This window comes from Primulina eburnea, chromosome 2 (genome assembly GCF_022965805.1).
Source record: "Primulina eburnea isolate SZY01 chromosome 2, ASM2296580v1, whole genome shotgun sequence".
NCBI lineage: Eukaryota > Viridiplantae > Streptophyta > Magnoliopsida > Lamiales > Gesneriaceae > Primulina > Primulina eburnea.
Window position 1 is genome coordinate 6636141 of NC_133102.1, and position 21436 is coordinate 6657576.

Consider the following 21436-nt stretch of genomic DNA (forward strand, 5'->3'; position numbering starts at 1 on the left):
TCGTGAGATATTGAGTGTATTGATGTATACACTTGTTGTAATATTTCTCCCGGTTATAAAAGTTGCAGTGCTCCGTGGATGTAGCCTATATTGGGTGAACCACGTAAATCTTTGTGTTCTTGTTGGTTGTTTTATTCCGCAATTTTTTTGGGTACTATTATCATCGTGATCGGCATCGCTTCGGAGGGGTAATTCCCCAACATGTAAAAAATCATATCTGCTAGGGTAACGTCGAATGGAGGATTATCGCCGAGAAAGCGCCTTAAGAATGTGGGATTATATATATTTCAATTCATAGTTGTGATCACCTTTGAGATCTTCCAAATTTTTTTGACAAAGAGGGATAAGTTGAATTACTTTTGAGATATGACAACTAAAAATGCACTAAAAATGTCTAATGATAAGACACACTTAATTGATAGGAAATCATATTATATATCTTTAAAAATATGTTGTTTAGATCTTGCATGATTTTGAAAGACAAAATACGACAATTACTTTGATTTTACAAAAATTATTGTTATTCAGATTGAGAGAACATTACTTATATAAAAGTTGCGATAAAGATTTACACAGTATATTCATTCACTATTTTTAGCATGCCCCGACACTATATCCAGCTGATGCACATTAATTACTTCAACATTTTTAGCATTTTGGCTTAATTTATATCGATGTGATTATCTTAATTTATATATTTACGTAATAGAATTCTACACTTTATATATATTTTTATTGATATAAACTAAAAATATATAAATAATAGATAACAAAAAATTTAAACGATAGTTCTTAAATTAAAAAAACTAGTATAACTATATTATTTGAATGAATAATGTCATATATATTTTCAATTTTTTGGCTCACTTTTATGTGAATTTATTTAAAATTTTCATTATTATATATTGTATTTATCATATATCTAATTTTGTTAAATTCTTAAAATATTTTTTTCAAAGCTCATATTTATGTATTCTTTCTAGAATATATTTTGTAGTAGGGTTTTAACTCTTTTGTCATGCATTTTACTCATATATTAGTTAAATATGTATTTAATTACTCGTTGTCATCGATAACATTTGTTGGCTAATCCCCTCCTATTTTTCCTGTTTTCAAATCAGTTTGTTGAAGGTAAGTATCAAGCTTAATTACATGCCTCGACTAAACTAATCAGGCATTCAATTTGTAACTTCGGAGCTTCAGCTACACTTTCTTCCCACAAATTTGTTTTTTTTTTAAAAAATAAAACAATATATATATATAAGATGTATTCACATATTTGGTGTTTCTTTTTTTTTTTTTAAAAAAAATATGTTTGGGGTCATTGGGTTAATCATTCATAAATAAGAATAATACGGAGATGTGTAACTTCCATAGAAGTTCTCGTATATCAAGCTGATGATGTCATTCCACTTGATCTGGATGGCTAACTAAGCCGTAAAAGAGAAATATCATATCTGCTGAGGACATGATCGATAGTATAGAAACGATAAGAATAATCTTCAAAAGATATGAGATAACACTAACAAATATACATAAACTTTACAAACTCATAAATGAGAACTCCACCTGTTAACATTCAAATAAGTGTAATCTACACTGCAACAAATATAAAAATACTAGTTAGCTTTTTTTTTTTAATATAATGATAAACACCAATAATGGGTTGGGGTTTACATAGACTCGATAATAATGAGAATGATGACTCCGTTGAATAAGTCCTAGTAACCTCAAGGAAAAACACAAACCGACGACGTTTGTAGGAGACATCTGATGGCACACCTTTGCATGCAATATCCTTGTGCAATTTATTCCAAGTCTCAATCAAATGTTTTTGTCTTGTTTTGTTTTGTTTTTTTAATAAAAAAACACTTACATTAAACTAAATATATCTTTTTAGTCTACTGTTTTTCATTAGTATACACCGCATGCAGCACATAGACTTCTGCCTCTTCACATTAAATTTACTTTATATTTGTAATAATAATATATAAATTGTGAGAAAAATTAATCATTCATTTATGTAGGGTGTCCATCATGTTTACGTGAGCGAACCAATGAGATGTATAATTACAATCTAAGCGAGCTGTGAAATATAGACAGCAGATCATAATTGTATGACCGAAAATAAGCGATAATAAGATTTGTGATACTTTTGTTTCATATCTTAAAAAATAAAAATTTAAAATTAGTTTATAATGTGCTACAATAAACTTCTATAACAACTTGAGTTAATTATTTTCGTACAACGAGAACGAACACGAAGTAGTTGTTATAGAGATTAATTGTGCAGCTCGAGTCGATATATCTATAAAGATTTAATGGTAAGTGATTGGATATTAACAGGTTAGCAACGAAACCAGTTCTGTAAAAATCTTATTTACATAATGAGAATCTGTACTATTCTAAATAATTTATAATGATATAGTTTTGTGAGGAAACAGACATGATCGGTGCTAAGATTTATATTTGTGTTTTTACATTCAAAACACACATATTCTTGGTAAAACAAAATAATACATAAACATTTGAAAACTATATAATATAAAACCTTATTGGCACTGTATATGTGTAAATGAGATATAGGATATCTTCTTATATAAATGAGACACATTAATAAAAATATTTGAAGATATCTTAATAGATTTAATATAAAACACATTAATATAGTTGAAGGTTGGACCGTCATAATTCGAAATCCAAATTATGCCACTTGCAATTACCTACTAGCAAAATATACTATTTATTACATTTATATATTGACAAAAATTTGTGTGAGACGATCTTACGAGTTGTATTTTGTGAGACATATATCTTATTTGGGTCATCCATGAAAAAAATATTATTTTTTATGCTAAGAGTATTACTTTTTATTGGGAATATCTCTAAGGTTGACCCGTCTCAGAGATAAAAATTCATGTAGTATAAGAAAAGTATAATATTATTTTATTTTTATTTATCATTGGTTTTTTTAAATAACTTTTTTATTTTTCATTGTTTCATGTAGTGTAAGAATTTTTTTTTTTAAAAAAAGTGATTCGACTCGATAGCTACTGAACAATAATACAGCTAGAATACCCTATTCACAGGTCAGACCTATATATATAAATAACTTTAATATAAAATTTGAGCCAAACATTATGTGAAAAGAAAAAGAATTATTAATTAATGTATCATGTTCCATATCAAACGACGCTTGAATATAGATAAATTTATATTAGCCGAACAGATTTTATGTGGTATGATATGATATTTAAACTGTAAATTATTGAATTAAAAATTTATTAATTCACCATCATATAAATATTTAAGTTCCAAAATTATGCATCACATTTTCACAAAATAATTTTTATAACATCAAAATTAACACTAACGAAACTCAATAATTTTCGACAATTCAAAAATGCATATATTGGGCCTTGTAAAAATGATTCTGGGCCAATATATAATTTTTTTTTATCTGAGGCAGGCCGGCCCAACTACATTTCCCAGCTCTTCAGTCACATTCCCGTCACCATACAGAATTTAATTCCTCCACCACCGCCCTAATATTCCGATCAGCTTGAATCCGATTCCGATTCTGATTCCCTAATTTTTGGCAATAATACCACGTACGAAACCCCAAATCCAAATTCATCTCATTTGTGATTTGTGAAGCAACTTCCAGACCAATCCGATATGTTGAGGCGCGTAACAATTAGGATTCTCGGTCACGGCCTCCGATCACCCACTCCTTCTCCGGTGGTTGTGGGAGCGCGAAAGTACCACGAGAGAGTTGTGGATCACTACAACAACCCGAGGAACGTCGGATCGTTCGATAAGAGTGATCCGAATGTTGGGACGGGTCTTGTCGGAGCTCCGGCGTGTGGTGACGTCATGAAGTTGCAGATTAGGGTTGATCAGGAGAATGGGAAAATCCTTGATGCTTGTTTTAAGACTTTCGGCTGTGGCTCGGCTATTGCTTCATCCTCCGTCGGTGCGTTTGTTGAATCAAAGCGACGAACTTTCCATGCATGCCTCATTAGTCCATTCATTTTTGTCTTTCTGATTTAACTCTGTCGTTTTTGGTGTTGATTCTTGGGTTTTTGTGTAGCATTATCTGAGCCTTTTGTTGAATCTATGAGGGATTGCTTGATTTAAATTTCGACGTTCCTTCACGTAAATCGCTAATCATCGAACTTGGTAATCAGTAAATTTTTTTTTTAATTTCCAGCTACCGAATGGGTGAAAGGTAAACAAATGGAGGAACTCTTGTCGATAAAAAATACGTAAGTGGAACTCTTGTTTCTTGCTCTTCTTCACTATTTGAGCTCATGAATCACGTGTACTGATCTGTAACTATAAGCTCATTCTTTTCTTTATTTGATAATTCTTACTCTTAGCATGGAAGTTACGAGCTTCTTTGGTAAATGTTGATTTATTGTTTAATTTCCTACTAGAACCACACAGTGGGAAAAAAAATCACAGCAAGTTGGAGGATAGAATCTACTGAATTTGGCCATTGGGGTAAGATGTTGGTTATGAAAATACGATGGTAACCAGTGGCAGGCTATGTATCCATGTGTTTTGGCCACTTGGTTAGTCTGTTATAAGGGTTAAACAATTTCGCTGTGTTTATGCATTTGAATGTCTTCCTTTTTATTTTGTATGCTCGGCATTGTGTCCATATGTCAGAATAGATTACCCTTTTCTTAACAAGTATTTCTTCTTTGAATTGGATTTGCATAGGTTGGCTACGAGTGATTAATTCTGGCTATAGAACTAGTAATTCGATTTCATAAACATAAGAACGTGTTTCTCATGAGACATGAACAATGATGGAAATGCAGGGAAATTGCAAAGCATCTCTCTCTTCCACCAGTGAAGCTCCATTGCAGCATGCTTGCAGAGGATGCAATAAAGGCTGCTGTGAAAGATTACGAGGCAAAGCGTGGAAAAACAAATGGAAGTCAAGCTGCTGATGCTTGAATATGTGCATAGATCAATTACAAGTTTATATATTGCTGATAGCGTTGAATAATGTTTGTACTTTGTACTCCACCCACTGGCGCCTCGTGGTCTCATATATTGTGCTTGAGGTGCATAAATGCATAGCATTACTTATTATATTACGGACGATTCTTAATATGTACAGTTATTCCTAAATCAAGTGCCGTATAAGATATTCAATATTCTGCGTAGAAGAAACTCATATTCCGGTTAGTTAAAGTCCAAGAATCAATCTCCCCTTATGCCGTATATTTCGTTAAAGATATCGATCGATCTCCGATGACAATCTCTCTTAACAGAGCAACTACTGGAGCATCTAATCTCCACAAAAACACCCTACGACACTGAAGCCATGAAATATAATATCGAAATTCTCGAGTCGGTGCATGCTAATAGCAAGCAAATTAGCTAACGAGCCATGCAACGTACGAATATACTAATAGCAATGCGGGTGGATGTTATATTGTCATGTCAAATGTGCGTTCAACATCTGAACGTCCAATTATGTTTTTTTTTTTTAAATTTCTAAGCCCTCTCGGCCTCGGGACGTGTATTTTACACTATGGACACAAAAGTGTCCGTGCATGTGCACGTGGAATCACACACCCAGAAAAGACGCGGGGCGGGAGGCACATCTTCTTCTCCATTTCTTTTTTTTTAAAACATCATTTTAATTTTTTTTTACCAATTGTTTAAAAAAAATCAAATAATACAAATCTGAAATTATATAAAAAACATAATTTATAAATGTATAAAAAGACTTAATACAATCAAAATATGTGAATTAATATTTTACATATTTCATAATATTTAATTTATATATTATGTAATTGTGATTTTTATTGTACTCTTTCATTTCAAATTAATAATTAAGTTTTAATTTTAAATAAATTACAGTCTTAAATAATCAAATAATTTTAGAATTAAAAAATTTTAAAAATAACATTATTATTTATTTTAAATAATAATCATTTAAATGATGCAATAAATAAAATTGAATACATATTTATTTAATATAAAATAAAAATAAAGATAGAGTTGATATTAAAATGAATGCTAGAGAAAATAATGTATGAGCGACTAGTGTTTAACAGCAAGCAATAAGGATATTATGATAATTGAGATATTAATTAACAACAAAAACTTGTAAAACGATCTCATGAGTCGTATTTTATGATACAAATATATTTTTTGGGTTATTTATAAAAAAATATTATTTTTTATGCTGAAAATATTATTTTTTATTATGAATATCGATAAAATTAATCCGTCTCACAGATAAAAAGTCGTGAGACCGTCTCAAAATCTACTCTTAATTAATTTAAAAAAGGGCGCATTAAATCCCAACCGGCTTACCAATCTCCTCAAAGCCACCCGCGGTTTCTCGCAAGAGGAAGAGCACGCGCTTCTTTGTGTTGTACATACCAAGATCTCTCCAGTCTTCCATAAATTTCTAAATCAAATCCAACGCCACAGACCAGGTTACTTCACTCATACTTGTGCATTTTTTTTTTATCCCACATGCATTTCGATTATTTCTCAATTTTTGCAGTTGGCAAGAACACGCGCATAAAAAGTTCGATTCTTTTTGCGAGTTTGTAATTACTTCTCTGTTCTCTCCCGGCTAACTTGTAAATTATTGGCCTCATCATTGCTTCACTGCGCTGTCTTTCCCGACCCACCGCCACTATTATTTTCAGCAGGAAAAAAGCTTTTTGAATTTATGTAAAAATTAATCCTAGAAAAGCCCTTTTACTTTTTCCGAAACCAGTTTTCAAAGATTGAGATTTTCAAGTCCGGTTAGGTGCGAGATTCTCAAACGCTTAATTGTTGTATATGGGTTTTGTTTATCTTGGCCGCTTATGCATTTGACTCTTTTTTTTTTAGGCCTTTTTGATAATTTGTTTGTTTTGGATCAGACATCTGGTTATATTATACCTCATTTGTGATAATATATTATATCCATTAATGACTTGGAAAGTAGGATAACTGACTGAATCAAAATTGACTTTTTTTTACTAGGGTAGTAGGAGAGAAACAGTTTGGAGTTAGGCCGCCGGTCGGGTGGAGTAATTACAATGGATAGTTCAAAAGAGGACCACCAAGAACTTAACAGTGCGGTTGCCGGCTGTATAAATGTTGATAATTTTGATGGAAAAGATGAGCCCAATTCGGATACTGAAAAACCTGAAAGTACTCCTCTAGAAAGAGGGGAGTCGGGAGAAACGGAAATGACATCGTTTACTGGAAATCCAATTCACCGGTCCTCATCCCGGCCACTATTGGACCTCAGTGGAGCAGCCATACAAGGAAATTTTGAGGAGAGGGACCCCACAATTCTGTTGCCTAATCAGTCGGATGATATTTCTCACTTGGCTTTGGACATTGGAGGTATATCTTTTTGCGACAATGAATTTTTGTTGATTTGAGTCACTTGCACATCGAATATTTTCCTTCTCGATATATCCTAGTTGGTTTGACTGTGTTGGCGATAGCCAGAGAGGAAGTTGCAAGATTTTATATTGTATGTATAATTACTGTTTCGATTCTGTCTTTGAATTTGTTTGGAATCTGAACAAACGTAAAATTATATATTGCTAAGTGGAGTATGCATGTGCTGTGGCATGGTTTGAACAGTCCGCTGCCCACATGTATCTACTCCCAGTATTAAAAAACTTCATTAAGAAGGAACCATTGTGTTCTGTAATCCAGGCACAATCAGTATTCGACTTCTGACATCCATTTTTCACACTTATAAGACAGAATCTCGTGGAGGTTTTCACCTCTAGATCAATATTTTTTCCCCTTATAGATCCTATTTACTTACTGTTTTCTTTTTCTTAGAGGTGAAAAATGTAATCTTGTTCCGGTTCAGATAATTTTATGTTATTTCATTAAAATCTCGTTCTTTAGTGGTTGGAAAGAATTTGAGTTTGAAACCAACCGTATACACCTTTCTGCTGATGTGCTTCGCCATATCCACGTTTGTTATTACTACTTGGACCTTTTTTGCATGGATGTTGCTAGGTTTTGAACATTGGGTTTTTGAATAATCTCCAATTTCTTCATGAACTCCTATACTGTTGTCACCAGGATTCTCACATTGCCTTGTTCCTTTCACGTCACAGTATTTCTGTACCTGTCTATTTTAAGCTCGAAACTGCATCATCTGATTTAAAAGTTGTCATGTAACTGTTGATCATGGAAACTATCCATGCAAGTATGAAATTCATGCCATCAGGGTTCTTATTAATTGTAATATCGATTTACAACTGCAGTGCATTCTAAAGTCAGAATCTAAGTTGCATTTTCAGGATCCCTCATTAAGTTGATTTATTTCTCAAGACATGAGAACAAGCCAGTTAATGACAGGAGGAAAATGACAATTAAGGAAAGACTTGCTGTTTCCAATGTAAACAGAAGGAGCTACCCGATACTTGGTGGGAGATTACATTTTGTAAAGTTTGAGACATCTAAGATTTATGATTGCTTGGATTTCATCTACTCCAAGCAGCTTCATCGAGGTGGCAAGTTTCACTTATCTATTGATTTTTTAATATATAGCAAAATTTCAAATATTTGTTTATCATAGCATAGTTTAATTTTCTTAAGAGTGAATTATACTTTATAGGTTTATGTGTTGATTCTTATCCCGATGTTTGATTATAGGCATGGATTCACGACATTGGCAAGCTCAGGGTTCAGACACCGAGAACACAATAATTAAGGTATTCTGCTGTATACTATCGCAAGTGGGAGCTTTTTTCAGTTTTTGAATGTGATATAGATTACAGAGCGACTGTGTTAAACATGATTTCTATTAACTTGACTAATTATATAATTTCTATGATTGCAAAAAATAATTTTTTTTTCATTTAGCAATGAAGCTGTGGTGCTTGAGTTTTATATGACATTCATTTGATAACTTTTTTTTGTCAAATATTACTGTTTTTCCTTAAAAGTGTTGAAACGGTTAATTATTACAGAACTTTGCTTCCTTCTTTTATTAGTTCAAAACTGTAGTTTTGCACAATCTCAGCTATTTCTTTTACTTCTTCCCTCCTTTGGGCGATTTTATGTGAATACAACATTTGCATCCAATATCAAGACTAACTAGTGAAGAAACTGTCATTGCCTACTGGTTTTTCATCAAATTTCTCTTTTAAGTAATGTTTGCTCGATTAATTTGTTTATTTTATATGATGAAGACCTTTTTACCTTTAGATTAATGAATTGAAACAAACCTGTATCTACTTAACTCTTGATTATGTAAGCGAAGGCAACAGGAGGTGGGGCACACAAATATGCTGATCTTTTTAAGGAGAGACTTGGCATCAGTATAGAGAAAGAGGATGAAATGGACTGTCTTGTGGCTGGTGCAAACTTTTTGCTCAAGGTATTGTTATAGTTCCTTCCTGAAATAGATTATGACTGTGTTATCTTTAGAATATAACTCTGGTGCTTCTTGCCTTTTGGTTTGATCTTAACTCTGAGAATGATGAATGTCTTGCTTTACATTGTCAATCTCCATTCATACAAAATCATAATTGTTGTGATATACCGATTTTGTATGTTGATATGAACTATTTAGATGAACCTGGATAATTCTTAACTTAAAGGAATGAGGAAAGAAAGTAATATTTAACCGACATGTCAAAAGTCAAATTCTTTTTCCCATGTTTTAGGAAAAGTGACAGAAGTAAGCGAGAGAGTTTCAAAAGAATCCTCTTCTAGAGACGAGAAATATGCCGTATAAACTAAATACAATCATAAATTTGTGTTGCTTGTGCATGTGAAAATTAATGAACCAACTTCATTAGGTATATATCCCTAATCGTGCAAGTTGCTCACAAAAGTGCACCATGATTTCTGAAATGGGGTTTATGTAATGAGAAATGATCACTAGGAAGTGTTATCGTGTTTTATGATACAGTCTATTGATTGTATGGCTAGTTTTCTCTTTTCCTTCAGGGACCTTCTTCTGAGAGCACTTCTACCTTATTCTGATTTGTGTAGGCAATTCGGCATGAGGCTTTTACGCATATGGAGGGTCATAAAGCGTTTGTACAGATTGACTCCAACGATATGTTTCCATATCTTCTCGTTAATATAGGGTCTGGTGTCAGTATGATCAAGGTTTTATCTTTTCCCCTTTTTCCCCTCACCTAGAAGCCTCATTTACTGTCATAAACTTAAATTCACCTTGTTACAGGTAGACGGGGATGGAGTTTTCCAACGTGTTAGTGGAACAAATGTTGGTGGGGGCACGTATTGGGGTCTGGGGAAGCTGTTAACCAAGTGCAAATGGTTGTTTTGATGTAACAATTAACTTCTTGTTGTTTCTAGCTTGTTGTATTTGATTAATTGTATTTTCAACTGTTGTCGTACTAGTTTTGATGAATTGTTGGAGCTGAGCCAACGGGGAGATAACCGAACCATAGACATGCTTGTGGGTGATATTTACGGTGGGATGGACTACTCCAAGGTACGTCTTCTAAAATATTTAAAACACGATGTCTTTCTCCCCTGGCTTTATCTGAAGCATTCACCACCACAGTTTATTCTAAGTGGTGTTCCCTCCTTTGGGTTTGTGGTATTCTCTTTTTACCATAGCTTGATTATTGTGGAATGTTTCGTCATTGATTAATTTTGATTTAACTTAGTGAAATGGCTCTTTTTTTTTGTGCATAATGCAACAAGCTTCTTTGCAGTTAAATGATATTGGGCATGCTTCTTTGCAGTTAAATGATATTGGGCATCTCATTGTCATTCTTGAATAGATCTCATACATTTTACCTATGCTTTATTCAGTTGGCCATACAACGTGATGTTGAAATTGAAAACATTAACTTTTGGAAACTTCAGTTGGCACTCACGGAGAGTGAATAGCTTTCTCCGTTATTTATCTATTGGGTTGCTCTATAACTATTCCATAATCTTTTTTCCTGGCCTCTAATATTCTGACAACATTAAGAATGACATAGATTGGTCTCTCTGCATCAACAATTGCTTCTAGTTTTGGCAAGACGATATCTGAAAATAAAGAGCTCGAAGATTATCGCCCTGAAGATATATCTTTGTCCCTCTTACGAATGATCTCCTATAATATTGGCCAGGCAAGTTGGATTGTGCAATTTCTTTGATGTTGAATATTTTTTCAGTCCATGCACATTAAAGAATGTCAGTTACATTTGTCTTTTGACCTTGCAAGTATAAATAGGTTGTAAATTAAATCTCTGAATGTGATAGATTTAATGAACACAGAAACAAATTACCTGTTCGTCGAATAATACACACCTACAATTTGTCACTTTTAATTTTGTAACGATCTTATTTGTGGCTGAACGAATACACTCTGAGAGATCCTCTTTTTTGTAGCTGCCCGCTTTAATCATCATATTTATCTTCTCTGTCCTTTCCTTGGACCCATAATCACGTTATGAATTATTTAGCTCATAAATTTTCTGTTGCCATTTGCATTCATAATATTGATATTAATACCCGACCTTTTTTTAATCATGATTAAAGCTAGAAAAAAAAAGGAAAAAAAAAAGAATTTTGCACTTTTTATTTGAACCTATAGCATGGGGCAGTGGTTGTATGACCACTTACGTTCAAAGTGCATTTTTTTTGCCAAAGAATAAAATCATGCAGTTCCAAATGTTTCAAATCTTGGATGAATCATCGAAGGATGTTTGACCAATTAGAAAAGTTTCTTTGCATATCAGATTCTGTTTTTGCCATGATCTGACTAGACGACATTATGGCAATGACAACATATTGATTGATAGAAGTTCTCAGATGTAAATGGTATCCTTTCTGAATTTTTTGCAGATATCTTACTTAAATGCATTGCGCTTTGGACTCAAGAGAATTTTTTTCGGAGGATTTTTCATCAGGGGCCATGCCTACACGATGGACACCATCTCATTTGCTGTCCACTTCTGGTAGACAAAATTTAATGGAAGCTTTTTCTGAAGTTATTTGTCATGTCGTCAAATTAATTTTCCTTTTCAGTTACTGATCAAATGGCTTGAACATATGGTATGGTTTTTAGCTTTGTTTTAGTACCTTCTTTGCATTGCTGCTTTTTTAGGTCGAAGGGAGAAGCTCAAGCTATGTTTTTGCGACACGAAGGGTTTTTAGGAGCTTTAGGTGCATTTATGAGCTACGAGAAGCATGGGCTGGATGACCTTAAGGCTCACCATCTTGTAGAAAGGTTTCCTATGGGTGCACCATATATTGGAGGAAATGTCCATGGTCCACCTTTAGGAGATCTCAATGAGAAGGCAAGCTTAATCGCACTTCACCATATGTGTTGGTGCTTTACATTTTTGTCTTTTATTTATCATATTAGAGTTCACTTTTCAAATGCATTGCATTTGATTCTAATTTGCTTTCCATTTACAACTTTCAGGTTAGATCTGATCTGTGAATTTACTTCCAGTGAAATATTTATTTGGTTGCTTATATAAGAGTGATTTACTTTGATATCTTAGATTAGCTCAATTGATGTTTTTCTACATATTTTCCTTATTTGGCGTGCATCTTTGTAATAAATTTCGTGCAGCGTACTGACCATTTATTGCACCAGACAGTTACTTTTCTCTGTTTATAGCCCAAAGAAAATGATAAAATATATCGGGAATGAGTATTTGGAATATATTCATTTTGCTTTTCTACCTTCAAAAGCTTTGGCCTTACATTGAAAGATGCTTCAAGAATCTGCAATATATTACTACTGCTTTTTTACAAACTGTCCAAAATTTGTTGGCAAAGCCTCTTAAAAATTTGATGGCATCAACAGAATTTGTAGATTTCTCAGAATGACTATAAATTACTCTGTACACATGTAAGTTTGATCTGAGATGGTTTTTGTGGAATGATCCAAGGGTTTAGATCTCGTTCTTTTTAAGTTTTTTACATTGCTGAACACCTGGGCACTTTTGGTACTTGATTGTTTTGACTCCTTTACTGTCATCCAAAGGTTTGTTTTCCACATATGATTTAGTTATAAATCTTAAATATTGAGAGAGTTTGGTCGGTTGCATGTGGGTAAGAATGGGATATATCTGGTTGATTTACTGATTTGGCCATGCCATGCCCAAAACCACTTTCTGCGTTCTTGAAAATCCAAACAGACTAAAGAGAACCTTATTATTTAGAAATTTAGTTGATTGATATTTCCCAGCTTAAGAATTTCCAGAGCACATATGCGGGTTAGGGTTCATTTTAATTGAAATGAAATTTTCCCCTTCATTGTGCAATTACATTCAACAGGACTTTGCGATTGTGCATATTAACAACTTCGCCCATACGGTTGCAGATATCCTGGATGGAGAAGTTTGTGCAGAAAGGAACTGAAATTACTGCTCCTGTTCCAATGGCCCCTCCTGGAACTACTGGCCTGGGAGGTTTTGAAGTCCCATCATCTAAAGGAGATACCTTGCGTCCTGATGCCAGCAAACTAAATGTGGGTGTTCTCCATCTTGTACCAAGTTTGGAGGTGTTTCCACTGTTAGCGGATCCAAAACTGTAAGATGATTGTATGAACTCCATAATTCACATTTCGATGTAAAAATAGTTAACCCGTTTTAAGTTAAACTTTTGCTATCTTGCTCATGTTGGACTGCTTCTATTAATTCTGTCAAACCTGATCTAACACCCTCTTCACATTTAAATTGTGATTGCTCGAGTTCCTTGGGCTCGTCCTTACATTTTGTTCAATTTTTTGAAGTGATCATTGCCTTACCTTCTCCCTTGACAGAAATTATACTTGTACATTTACCAAGATTTCTATTCTCCTTATTCCTTGTGTAATACTCATGGAAAGTTTTCATCTTGGTTGAGCTTTTCTTTTATGTTGTTATTCATGCACCTTGTCCTTTTCATTATTAAAGTGATAAATCTTATCCAAACTTCAATTTTCATCAGTTTTTCTCTTTCTTACATTGCATATTCTGTTTTTGACATATTTACGCTATATACCTCTTCCTGAATGAGACTGCTTCGTAAGTAGAGTAGTTTAATATATGTTGTCGTGATGTTTGTCCTCTACCTAAAATTTTGGTAGATGGTATCAAGTTCAGCCAGTGATATGCACATGAAAAAAGGGGAAAATCAATTGTTCTCTGATTTCCTTTACTTTTGTGGACCCTATATTCAAATGGATTCCAAGGAACACATTTTCTTATCTGACTTTTTGAAAATGACGCATCAAATTTTCTTTGCAGATATGAGCCCAACACTATAGATATTTCAGAGCATGGTGAGCTAGAGTAAGTACCATGCTTTTTATTCCTTTTATGTTTCTCTCGACTTAATTGGTCTGTTGCAAATAGAATATCTCTCAATGAATATCCCTATGTTATTCCAAATGTTCAAATTCTTGATTTTTGATGTCTGGTCTTGTGTAGATATTGGTTCACTGTCTTGTCAGAACACATGCCGGATCTTGTTGATAAGGTATTTTATTTATTTAGATCCTTATGGTTAAGCTACTATTGATTTATTCTTCTTCCACAAGCCATACATGGATATGTCCCATACTTCATGAATGATTAATGGATAACATGCACAACTTTAGCTTATCATAGCAGCATATTTTGTACCTGTATTTATCTTCCAACTTACACTTGAGTGAAGTTAAAAAATTAGCATGTGAAGGAATAATGTCAACATACAGAATATATTGGATCTATGTATATAAACAAATAAGTATTGAACATATGAACTTTGATAAGCAGTTAAGCATGGCAGGATATGTTTAGTCCGCCCGGTAAAAACTGTTAATATGCTCTTTTCCCGAAAAGAGAGCCCACTTGCTTCTTAATTAAATTTAGTTGTACAAGTTCAAAATCGAGAATGTATTATAGTTACTCTAAATTTAATTAAAATCAAATTCATATTAAATGAAAATAATTTATTCTTTATCATACTTAAAGTATTACTGAATTTTTGTTTAAGTTAATTTAAAATATTATTAATTTGAATAAAACATTTAACGTATGGGCATATACATGTTTATGTGTGAAATCTTGCGGGGAATTTTATCATTTGATACAAAAATGATATTTGAATTACAATTAGATATTCATCCACTCAAATATTTAAGTTATGAATAAAATTTTCTAAAAAAATTAATTTAATTCCATAATATTTTATTACATGGGTAAATGATCATTTAGTGATGAAATATTGGATGTTGGCATAATTCGGCTTTTTGTATGAAAATTTAGTGGTGTAGGTTTATGGCATAGAAAATTTCTACTTGGTTCGAAAGATACAAATTTAGGGTATGCAAATGTCAGTTTTTTTCAGATAAAGTTCTTTTGGTTGAGATAGCTACTCCATCCAAACCCCCACTCTTACTGGACTGTATTGTTAGTGTTTTCTTTAATTGTTTGTCAATTAATTAGTCTTGAGGTGACAACAAAATCCAGTGATCAAATAGTGCTCCAAATCTTAATTAATTTTTAGTTTTACTTTTAGTTTCTCTTAAGCTTCATGTCGTACCAAGATAAAATTCATGGGGCATGGCAAAATTAATTTAATCTAAAATTCTCATGACATATTGTATCCATTTAATCATAACTTACGTCAACCTCCAAACTGACAATTATTAAAAATCTGATTTCACATCACTTTGTCCAGTTAACTTTTTAAATTGATTTGACTGATATAAAAAAATTTCTCCTCCGAATATATAACGATCGTCATTCATATTTCTAAACTCAACTCCTGGAAGCACATTTTCGGGAATATTTTCAAGAAAACACGAGAAACATAGCCAAGCATTCCCAAACATTTTCTTGAGTACTTTCACCTGCATTAGAATTTTCTGTTAACCTTCATGATCAGCATAACACAGTTTTCCTCTGATTCTTTTGGGATAAAAAAACTCACATTTCCTGGAAAACAATCAAGGTTGCAATCTTTTAGTAAAATTTAGTTGAAACAGGATTCATCTGCTGTTTCCTTTTTCTAGCTGCTCAAATTGGAGGATTGCTCTGTCGTATCATATAAGTTGATTTTTCTGAGCTTGGTTTACCATTACTGCCAATTGTGGCCTTAAGTCAGTCTCTGTAATGACCATGGGAGCATGGTGCAAATTTTGCAGGCTGTGGCTAGTGAAGGTGGTACTGATGATGCAAAAAGAAGAGGTGATGCATTTGCCCGTGCGTTCTTTGCTCACTTGGCGAGGTGCCTATAATTTGATTGAAGTTTTATGCCTTGCATATTTTCTTAGAGGAGATTGATTATCTGTTACTGGATTAGACAATTAGTTTACTGTGAAAAGAAAGTTCATGTAGAGTCTTAAGCATTTACATTGTGGAGATATTTTATAAGTTCACTAGCATCATTACATGGTATTCCAAATTCATATGCTATACATAGGTCGTTGCAATAATGTGATCCTGAACCTGACCTTCAAAAACCTAACAAGTGGTTGAGCTTGAGCATTAGAATTCAAATGTTAAATAAATAGGCGAGCAAATGAGGAGATGAAAAAGAGTTTCTAATGCTTGACCCTTTATTGGGCTTTGAAGGTCAGGGTTGAGAACACATCACCTGATGCCTCCCTTTCTCTGTACCTTATCTTCCGTCTGCCACCCCAATCCTCTAATCCCCAAGGATAACTGCCATGATGCTTAAAATTTACTCGGCTCTCTGCTTCTGTGAATTCGTCATTCCTCATACACGCATTTGGAGTTATCTGTACATAGGGAAGCATTACTGGAGCATGTGGCAGTTTCTCATGAATGTATATTTAGTTAAGAGTGTTCATCAGTTCAGAAGGTCTTAATCCTGGAGGTGTTTGATTTCAACATTACAATCACAAAATTCATAATGTCAGTTTGAAAATATTATTTATTAAATATGTGCTAACTACCTTCTTCTTAAGTTTAGAATGTCTGAATAAATAAAACATGCTGCTTAACCATATTATATAAGCTGATCTGTGACCTCACTGGTGGCCATGTAAATTTTTGAGCAGATAATCAAACCAAAATTACCTGATGAATTATTTTTGCATGTAATCCTGGCATTTCACATGGCAAACACTCAAGTCGATGTAAATTGTGATAGCTGCAGCCAGCATGATTGAGAAAGCTATGATAAATTGAATTGTTCTTATTTAATCCTACACCTTTTGGTTCTTTTATTAGTCCTTTTGTTGCTAAAATAAATAGTTTAGAAATACTTAAATTTCAGTTGTTGAATATTCTTCGTTGTGATTTAACTTCATAGGCATTTTTTCCCTTGATCTTCTTTTGAAATGTTTTTGCCCTGCTTGATAGGTTGATGGAGGAGCCAGCTGCATATGGAAAGTTGGGACTGGCCAACCTCTTAGAACTAAGAGAAGAATGCTTGAGGGAGTTCCACTTTATTGATGTGTACAGAAGCATAAAACAGAGGTAAAACTGCGTTCATTGGTGATATATGTTGGTTGTCTGTCATTTTGATCATGAAATCTGCGATGACATTACTTTTGGCAGCATAAAGTTTTAGGTGCAAAAATATGTTGAACTATTAAGTTTACCTGTGCTTTTGGACATGGACAAACTTTTGTTGTTCCTTTCTCATCTTCGAATATGTCATGGATTCTCACTCAAATCACATGCAGTGCATGAAGTTAGGCTATGGCTCAATTTGATTGTGTGCTAATAACTGGAATTACAAAATTCATTTTTAGAAGGAAGTTTTTTTTAGTTTATTTATTGTTTGATGGATTCTTTTGTTGCGATAGGGAGAATGAAGCGTCACTAGCTGTTTTACCCGATCTATTGGCGGAGCTTGACGGTATGAATGAGGTATGCATGCTTTGATAAGTTTAATTTCTCATTACTTGAAGGATAAGAATTTCTGCCCGATGTTTTTGTGAGTCCGTTTACATGATGAAATTTTATCGCATGCATGGTTCTCTTTACTTTCTATTGTGTTCAGAAAATTCATTTTGACGGTTTTTTAATAATCTGCTTGCTTTTACCCTTTCTTAAGGCAAACCTCCTTTTTTTTTTACTAAAGTTGATATCTCACGTCTTTTTAAAACATTAAGTACACAAATACTCTTTTGATTTCCTTTTTTTCCAACATAGGTAACACAACATGTTCCAACAGTAATAATTACCAATCAAATCCATTTCAAAATCTCTAAACCAGGCCTCAAAAGTAAAGGAGAAAGAAGATTAAATCTACCAAATCAAGAATACCGAGATGAAAAAATTGGAAGGAAAATGAAACATGAACGGAGGCATTGATAGGTGCCCTTTACCTTATGGTTTTGAGCAACTGATAACTTGGCAGTGTTTCTCCCATGCAGGAAGCAAGATTGCTTACATTAATTGAAGGGGTACTTGCTGCGAACATCTTTGATTGGGGATCCCGTGCTTGTGTTGATCTCTATCATAAAGGAACAATTATTGAAATATACAGAATGAGTCGTAACAAGATGCAAAGACCTTGGCGGGTTGGTGTGACATTACAATTTCTCACAATGCTGCAACTTAATTTTTTCCAATAAATAAACTTTTTGTTATAGGTTGGTGCTTCTGTGTTTAATGCATATTCAGGTGGATGATTTTGATGTTTTTAAAGAGAGGATGTTTGGATCTGACAAAAAGAAGTCTCACCCATATAAAAGAGCATTGCTTTTCGTGGACAACTCAGGTGCTGATATTGTACTGGGAATGCTTCCACTTGCAAGGGAATTTCTCAGACGTGGAACTGAAGTATGTTTTTCACATATATTTGTTGAGAAAATCAGTTTTGGCAAAATTAGGAAGGATTTTCCCGTGAGTATAGCGACTGATTTATCCCAAAGTTACATTGAAATCCATTTTTTTGGCAGGGAGTTAGTTTTCTTTCCTTGTCAATGTCGAAACTCATTTTATGTGTTATCTACAGAATTTGTGGTGAGAAAATTCATTCAAAACTGTAATGCTTGTGGTAGTGTGGAGAAACGAGGACAACACAACTTCCCATTATTTTTTGTTACCAGAAGTGAAACATGCATCCCAGCTAGAGGACATATATTTTACCCATAAAAGATGCTTTGACGATGGTAGCAAATATTTTCTAAATGGCAGTTAAATCAGCTTCAGTAAAAATTTGTCCCGTGCCTGAATTGTATGCAACTATATCATAAAACATTATAGTTATTTTTCTTATTAAGAATCACACATGATCTCAACCACATTGTCCAAGAAAAGTCTGAGAGGTTTTTACTCCAGCCTTGTGCATGTCTAATCTTGATTAATTAACGGCTTCAAATTTTTAGCAAACACACATTTTATGCTATATCATAGATGGAACTTAATTAGCCCTCTGAACTATGACTGTTCTATTGCAACATTCTCATCTATTTCCACAGAGGCAATATGATGAGGTTACCTTTTCAGGTTGTCCTGGTTGCGAATACGCTTCCTGCGCTCAATGATGTTACTGCAATGGAGTTACCTGATATTATTGCTGAGGCTGCAAAGGTCTGTTAATTCTTATGCACAATGTCTTTGCAATAGATGTTCAGCAATTAATGCCTATGCTAACTTTCAAATAAGGAAGAAAAATTATATACTTGTGATACTCTCCATAAATCGTCAAAACTATTTTTGGTTGAGATGTTATGGCAGAAGAAGCTTGAACCAAGATTACTTTCTTGTATTGCATATCGTGTATTTAATATTCTACTAGTCTATACCCATTACTATGCTAGGCACCAAGCTGTTGTTATTTTTGTCTAGTCTGTGTCTCTTACCCTGCTGAGCACCAAGCTGTTGTTATTTTTGTTGTGCGGGCTTACTTGCATCTTAACCGACACGTTACACGTAAATAATACTTTTAACTGCCTTCTTCGATTAATATGCATATATCCGGGATCCAGTAAATGGCTAGAATCAGACTAACCATTTGCTTAACAGCATTGCGACATTCTTAGACGGGCAGCTGAAGCGGGGGGCTTACTTGTGGATGCAATGATCACCTTGCAAGATAGTCCTAAAGAAAGATCGTCTTCTGTACCTTTGATGGCTGTTGAGAATGGTTGTGGCAGTCCTTGCATAGACTTTAGACAAGTAACCTTGGAGTTAGCTGCCGCTGCCAAGGATGCTGATCTGGTAAAAAAAAATAAAAATTCCGCATTTCATTTTTTGGAGCGTGTTATTGTTGAGGTCTTTAAATAAAGTATAGATCACTACATCTTAAACAAACTCCATCATTGTAGTAAATGCCATCTGGTTTTCTTGAGCAGATAATTTTGGAAGGGATGGGACGCGCTTTGCATACAAACTTCTATGCACGGTTTAAATGTGATGCTCTAAAGGTCAGTTTTTAATATTTTGTCCGTCCAATACACGGCATATCATGTGTAGTAGCATATGTGGCCAACGATGGATATCACTTTTGATTTACCAAAAATCTTTAGTATTATACATAAAGATCCTGTATTACTAGTTAGATCGATTTATGGGGTGGGATTATCCATCATCATATACAGCAACTTCATAATATAGTGATCAAAACGACTGGATAGATCAAATATTTGAGTTGCGTCTTCATGGTTTTATCACCAAACATGTCCCCTATCTTGTAGCACTCAAACAAGGTCAATCTTTGTGTAATGTATTGCGACAAAAAAAAAAAAAAATTGGCCACATGTTTGTTTGATATGCAGCTTGCAATGGTGAAGAATCAGCGATTGGCAGCCAAACTAATTAAAGGAAATTTATACGACTGTGTCTGCCGATTTGAACCAGCCAGCTGAACAGCCAAAATTATTTTGTTTGGTCGTTGGACCACTTCGTTTTCAAAGCATGCTTTGGAGGACCAAGACAGTAAGCTGTCTGCCACCTTTGAGGATGATTTTGAGAAATGGTATTACATATGTTTAAAGGCACTCAATTCTTGATACAGCAAGTTCTCCTGGATAAACTTGGTCATATTGTATCTACTTTTCCGCTCATTTTTCGATAATAATCATTGGTGGGATCTCTATAAAACTCGAGAATTGAGACGAAGTAACTATATGAGTGAAGACTGAGTGAAAGTTCCTTTGGAAAAATCATTTTACAAAAGTCATTATTGTTTCTTGTAACATGTTCGTTGTGTGCGCAAAGTTTTATTTTCTACCGATATATTGATTCGAGTACAAATATGGAACCGACTTTAATCAAGTTTTTGGCAAGTATGATCATTCTGTGTTCTTTTAGCATTTGAAATGTTTGTGTATTACATGGTTTAGATCAGATTTCATGTTTAATTACTGCATTTTTTGCTACGCGTACAAAATTTTTCCGCCATCTTTGTAAAACGAATATTCTTAACTTAGTATTTTTCATTATTTTATCTACATCGTGCTTTTTTTCATAAAATATCTATTTAAAAAGTTATTAATATCATGTGAAACCGTTTCACACAAGATTTTGCCTATTTTTTATATACTAAAAAT

General features: G+C 33.7%; 2 protein-coding genes across 5 annotated transcripts; both read left to right on the forward strand.

Annotated features, from left to right (window-relative positions):
- Window positions 1-3533: 3533 nt before the first annotated feature.
- Window positions 3534-5111, forward strand: LOC140822821 (iron-sulfur cluster assembly protein 1-like). Its single transcript, XM_073183718.1, has 3 exons — window positions 3534-3976; window positions 4214-4268; window positions 4830-5111. Exons 1-3 carry the CDS (start codon window positions 3679-3681, stop codon window positions 4966-4968), a joined length of 492 nt encoding a protein of 163 aa, XP_073039819.1. The 5' UTR covers window positions 3534-3678; the 3' UTR covers window positions 4969-5111.
- Window positions 5112-6341: 1230 nt separating this feature from the next.
- On the forward strand, window positions 6342-21082 carry LOC140822822 (pantothenate kinase 2). 4 transcript variants are annotated; one of them, XM_073183719.1, is made up of 23 exons: window positions 6342-6470; window positions 7012-7380; window positions 8304-8513; window positions 8659-8717; window positions 9269-9385; window positions 10006-10125; window positions 10202-10296; window positions 10381-10474; window positions 10974-11105; window positions 11824-11936; window positions 12086-12278; window positions 13316-13524; window positions 14223-14267; window positions 14406-14454; window positions 16109-16191; window positions 17292-17408; window positions 17741-17804; window positions 18314-18460; window positions 18564-18722; window positions 19392-19475; window positions 19911-20105; window positions 20240-20311; window positions 20663-21082. In XM_073183719.1, exons 2-23 carry the CDS (start codon window positions 7068-7070, stop codon window positions 20750-20752), a joined length of 2760 nt encoding a protein of 919 aa, XP_073039820.1. In that variant the 5' UTR covers window positions 6342-6470; window positions 7012-7067; the 3' UTR covers window positions 20753-21082. The 4 variants fall into 4 exon arrangements, with proteins under 4 accessions (XP_073039820.1, XP_073039822.1, XP_073039821.1 ...); XM_073183721.1 differs by having other exon boundaries at window positions 6356-6470; window positions 7017-7380; XM_073183720.1 differs by lacking the exon at window positions 6342-6470 and adding an exon at window positions 6628-6793.
- The last annotated feature ends 354 nt before the right edge of the window (window positions 21083-21436 follow it).

Bases quoted from the DNA above. Each gene is read 5' to 3' on its own strand.
- LOC140822821 (XM_073183718.1), top strand. From the start codon at position 3,679: ATGTTGAGGCGCGTAACAATTAGGATTCTCGGTCACGGCCTCCGATCA. The intron at 3,977-4,213 runs GTGCGTTTGTTG...TTTAATTTCCAG, and splicing joins TATTGCTTCATCCTCCGTCG to CTACCGAATGGGTGAAAGGT. The intron at 4,269-4,829 runs GTAAGTGGAACT...ATGGAAATGCAG, and splicing joins CTCTTGTCGATAAAAAATAC to GGAAATTGCAAAGCATCTCT.
- LOC140822822 (XM_073183719.1), top strand. From the start codon at position 7,068: ATGGATAGTTCAAAAGAGGACCACCAAGAACTTAACAGTGCGGTTGCC. The intron at 10,297-10,380 runs GTTGTTTTGATG...TTGTCGTACTAG, and splicing joins CTGTTAACCAAGTGCAAATG to TTTTGATGAATTGTTGGAGC. The intron at 18,461-18,563 runs GTTGGTGTGACA...ATGCATATTCAG, and splicing joins AGATGCAAAGACCTTGGCGG to GTGGATGATTTTGATGTTTT.